The sequence below is a fragment of the Cucurbita moschata genome, unplaced genomic scaffold (genome assembly GCF_002738365.1).
Source record: "Cucurbita moschata cultivar Rifu unplaced genomic scaffold, Cmos_1.0 Cmo_Scf00029, whole genome shotgun sequence".
Classification (NCBI taxonomy): Eukaryota; Viridiplantae; Streptophyta; class Magnoliopsida; order Cucurbitales; family Cucurbitaceae; genus Cucurbita; species Cucurbita moschata.
In genome coordinates, this window is record NW_019268545.1 from 1557622 (window position 1) to 1562747 (window position 5126).

General features: G+C 36.8%; 1 protein-coding gene across 3 annotated transcripts in view; it reads left to right on the top strand.

Annotated features, from left to right (window-relative positions):
- The window catches only part of LOC111464077 (mediator of RNA polymerase II transcription subunit 34), a 12979-nt gene extending 9334 nt beyond the window's left edge, over positions 1 to 3645 (top strand). For all 3 annotated transcript variants that reach the window (XM_023108148.1, XM_023108149.1, XM_023108150.1), the window contains 6 exons: positions 102 to 155; positions 281 to 388; positions 636 to 700; positions 1180 to 1258; positions 2118 to 2332; positions 3217 to 3645. In XM_023108148.1, coding sequence (XP_022963916.1) covers positions 102 to 155; positions 281 to 388; positions 636 to 700; positions 1180 to 1258; positions 2118 to 2332; positions 3217 to 3408 — 713 coding nt within the window. In that variant the 3' untranslated portion in view covers positions 3409 to 3645. The remainder of the gene's footprint in view (positions 1 to 101; positions 156 to 280; positions 389 to 635; positions 701 to 1179; positions 1259 to 2117; positions 2333 to 3216) is intronic.
- The last annotated feature ends 1481 nt before the right edge of the window (positions 3646 to 5126 follow it).

The following is a 5126-nucleotide window of genomic DNA, read 5'->3' on the forward strand; positions in this document are numbered from 1 at the left end:
GGGGGGGGGGGGGGGGGTGGGGTCTGTTTGGGAAGGCGGTGGTTCTGCAAACACTTTCTATTTTTCTTTCTGGAAAAATAATCATAGATCTAAATTTTCAGGGATGTGCGATACGTGTGCAGTCCCCAATGAGTTTACGGAATTGGATGTCTGTTGTATGTTCCTTCAACTTTTGTTTCTGATGCCTATTTATTTTAAGTAAAAGAAGTTATTCTCTTTCCTTTTCTGTTCTAAGGAGGATTTTTCTTTTAATTTTAGTGTACTTTATCTTTTTTAATAGGTCATGCTAGAGTTATTATTTCAATGTTACAAGATGTACAGAAGACCAATCAGAGGATGACAATGTTGCAATTAGTTGACAAATTGAAAGGAAAACGCGACGAACTAGGTTGGTTTGCTGATATTCTTTACTGTCCGAAGATATCTAAGGATGAGTATACAATTGATTTTTGTATTGCTATTTCACATGGTTTATTATAGCTTAGAATGGAAGAGGCTGTTTTCGCGTTTTCACGTGCTTGCATTACATCTGATTAGCATCTCTTAGCCGAGAGAGAGAGAGAAATTTTGTCTTGCTTGGCAATGCAGTTTGCAGAACTTCATTATTAAGGTCTTAACGTTGTGTATAATTTCAGTTTCTGACCTAAGGAAAGAGGAGATGGAGCAACTTATCATACAACTTTTATTAGACCGTGTTTTGGTAAGGTTTCTTCCTCTTTATGTAACTTGCTATAATACATTGAAGGCCTAGGGGAAGGAGGGGGGAGGTGGAACCATGGAGGAATTTAGCTTTTTTTTTTTTTTATTCCTCGAGGTTCTCTCAAATAAAAGATTTTTCTCCTGCCTTTTCCTAATTGAGACAAATCAGGAGCATGGTTGTAATCTCCTTAAGTTCTGTTGGGATTGGAGACCTTCTTTCTGTATTCATTTTATTATATAGCTATACAAACTACTCGTGCTCTAATTTTTTCTCGGTCAACATTCAATCAAGACCGATCTAACATCATCGGAAGTATAATTCTCTTCTATTCTTTTGATCGAAGATTATCTTCTATTTATCAGTCGAATTACTATGACATGTAGTCAGTTTTTCCTGTTCGTTCATTGGCTCAACTATGCTGCTGTATTATATCTTTTCTAATCCGTTTATGGCATTGGAATAATTTTCTGTTGCTTCAGAAAGAAGAATTTCAGCATACAGCTTATGCTACAAATGCGTATATTACAGTTGGACCATTGGCCCGGCAAGTGTTGCAAGGTTAGGAATGCTATTTTTCAACAATTGGTGGCCACATGAAAACACTGAAAATACAAAGGATTGTTTTCCCTTGTTATTTGCTCTAAAGCCAGAAGTAGGAAGGATTTTTTCGTTCTTTCAACAAACAAAAATTAAAGAAAAGTACTGTATTCTAATTTCTAAACAAATTTTCAATTATTGTATGGTATTTGTGAGATTCCTAGATCGAAACATTTTTTATAAGGGTGTGGAAACCTCTCCCTAGCAGACATGTTTTAAAAACTTTGAGGGGAAATTCGAAAGGGAAAGCCCAAAGAGGACAATATCTACTAGTGGTGGGCTTGGGCTGTTACAAATGGTATCAGAGCCAGACACCGGGCGATGCGCCAGCGAGGAGACTGAGCCCTTCAAGGGGTGGATACAAGGCAGTGTGCCAGGAAGGACGCCGGGCCCTGAAGGGGGTGGATTGGGGGATCCTCGATTGGAGAAGGGAACAAGTGCCAGCGAGGACGCTGGGCCCTGAAGGGATGGATTATAAGATCCCACGTCGGTTGAGGAGGAGAACGAACCATTCTTTTAAAAATCTTCGAAAGGGAAAACCTAAAGAGGACAATATCTGCTAGTGGTGAGCTCGGGTTGTTACAATATTTCTCTCTAGTTATTGACCTGATAAAAAATTGAACTTGAACGGTTCAAAAAGCCTTGACTATATATATATATACACACGCACACACACATATATTTGAATTTCAGAGAATTAAAAAACACAGTTTGGTTATCGAACTATACTAATTCTTGTTTTTAAAGAAAAAAAATGTGAAACTGGAAAAGGATACCAAAAGATATACTAATTAACTGCGCTGACATTGTTTGCATACAGGGAAAAAGGTTGTGAAACTTGAGATTTCCAGCAAGCAAAAGATAACTGGTGTTAAATCTAGAAGAAAAAGTGTTGCTTCATCAGGTTTAGAGTATAAACTCGATGAGCTACGCAAGGAACTTGCGTCCATTGACGGAGACATTTTCCCTCATTCAGTGCTCTCTACCCAGCAAATTGGTGTCTTAAGTGCCCAAAAGCCCACTTCCTTGGATCAGGCAAGTTTTCTTAATGTCAATTTTATTTACTGATTTCGTAAAGGTTGGCTGCTGGTTGCTTAAGAACTTTACATACAGGAGTCCCGTTCAATTTAAATATAAGCATCTGAGTTTAAGAATTGCCAAAGAAAAAATCCCCTGGCTGAGATCAATTAGGACCGCACTTATAACTACTTTGTTTCCTGGTCGTCATTTATTTTTTAAATTCATGCTTGTTTCCTCGTAATCACCTTACTTAAAACCACATCTGAATCTTCTTAATGTAAAACCTACTTTATTTAGATCGAGAAAATCGTACGGTTTTATGAAACCGTGTGCTATGGCTCGAATCCGTAGTCAATTCTATTTACGATAGAAGCAGTTGAGAATTGAATCCAATTTTGCCAATTATTTTCATTTTTGTATCCGTAATAGTGCGAAAAGAAGGAAGGTCCAATTCCAAGTTGTTCAAGAATAGTGGCGTTGAGTGTCTCGCCCCTTTACCTTAGGATTAGTCAGTTCAATTTCTCGATGGGGGCAAGGGAAGGGATATAACTCAGCAGTAGAGTGTCGCCTTGACGTGGCGCAAGTCATCGATTCGAGCCTTATTATATCCCAAAACTCAATGTGAGTTTTTCTATTTTTACTTGCTCCTCCGTCGTGATCGAATGAGAATGGATAAGAGGCTTGTGGGATTGACGTGAGGGGCTGGGGATGGCTATATTTCTAGGAGCGAACTCCAAGCAAACATGGAGCGCATGGATACAAGTTATGCCTTGGAATGTCATGCTTGTTTCAAAAATGTATTATTTTTCCAAGTGCTTCTCTGATTCTTCTTTGAACACATTGACTGCAGTTGTGATTGACCAATCTAAAATTCTGAAAATGTTAATGTTTTGTTGCAGTTGGAAACAATGATCGGAAAAGTGAAGGCAGAGAAGTATGGAAATAGGATTCTTGGGGAAATAGAAAAGTGGTCCGCAGCTCAAAGCCAAAATGCTTCGCAAGAAGAGCAAGGAGATGAAGATAGGGCTCCAAAAAGACCAAAAACCATCGACACTCACGTTGTTATTGAGAGCAGCGACGAGGAAGCCTGATGAGTTCAACAAAGATTTTGTGACAAAAAACATCATGTGCTGCAGATCCACTGGTTTGTAGCTTTCTTCCTCATCTCATCTCTCCCCTTCTGTTTCCTATTCAAGTTCCCCTTTTTTGGTTGCTCCTGTGATGCCATGTGCCATACTTAATTTGATGCCATGAGAAGGGGATATGCTTCATTACTAATAGAACGGACCTGGGTTTTATGGGTTTTAAAAATTTCAGAATTTGATTCATTCATTTTTCCTCAGAATTCTTCCTTCTCCAAGGTTTAAGGAGAGTTTATAATGCCAGTATCCGAATTAGAAGTTCGGAAATGGCTTTAGAATAAGATTATTGATGATGTATCGTTCTCTTGGGTCGCATCATAACATTTGTTTGTTTTTGCTCTTGCATGGTTTGATGGATGTCACTTAAGGGTTGTTGCTTTGCTTGTCGCCATGTGTGGGTCATAACTTATTCTTTTCAGAGTATAGTTGTAACACATAGTTTTAAATGATACACTGTTCTCCTCGGTCACATCATAACACTCGTCTGTTTTTGTCCTTGCGTGGTTGGATAGATGTCACTTGAGGGTTGCTGCTTTGCTTGTCACCATTTGAGGGTCACAACCTACTATCTTCATAGTATAGTTGTGACACATGGCTTTAAATGATGCACCGGCCTCCTCGGTCGCATCATAACACTCTTTTATCTTTTGCCCTTGCGTGGTTGGATAGACACCACTTAAGGGTCCTCACTTTTTTTGTCGTCATGTGAGGGACGTAACTTACCCTCTTCATAATATAGTTGTGACACTTTGCTTTAAATATGACCGACTTTAAAGATATCGATGCGTGTTTGAAATTTGGATTGCATAGTGAAATTTGAAATCTAAGCTTATAGGCTTAGTAGGTGTGTACCCCATAGCCTAGTAGAAGCTCATTAAGGTAGGAATGGGCTTATAAATGTGTGTAAATAAACCAATGCCACTCGAATTCTTAGTCAATGTGTCATAATTTTGAATTTAAAATTTTATAATGTCAAATTATACTAAAGAAGATAAAAAATAATAATAATAATAATAATAATAAATATTATATTTCGAGTAATAAAATCAATTTGTTTTTGTTAAATTAAAATATTTATTATAAATTATATAAATATATATTCAAGCTATGTTTAGTGTTATCTTACTCCAAGTTCGGACTAAAATTATCGAAAACGCTTTGTTTTTTGAATTTCTATTGCCTACTAAAAAGGCCTTAACCATTTTGAACTTTCATACTTGTTTCTAACCCGTCTTTTAGTACATTTTGAGGCATTTTATCTCTAGCCAGTGCATACATGATTTTAGTGATCAGTCATACGCTCCCGTGTTAACACAACAAAAATAGTAAAGGCCTATCTAACATGAAGACAAGTAAAAAGGGTTACTGAACAAGAATAGTAAAGACTCATCTAACATGAAAATAAATAAAAAGGGTTTGAAACGAGTATGTGGTCATGGATAACACGTCCTAGACAAGCATGATTAGAACATTCGACATGTAGCTATAGACAACACGTCTTGAACAAACATGACCGTGATGAACTTTAAGAAGTATTTAATAAATCTCAAACTTTAGAAATATTATAAAATAGTCATTTTGTCTAACCTAACCTTTTTAATTTCATAATTTCTAGTTTTTGTCTTTTTTTTTTTTTTTTTTTTTTTTTTTTTTTTTTTTTTTTTTTT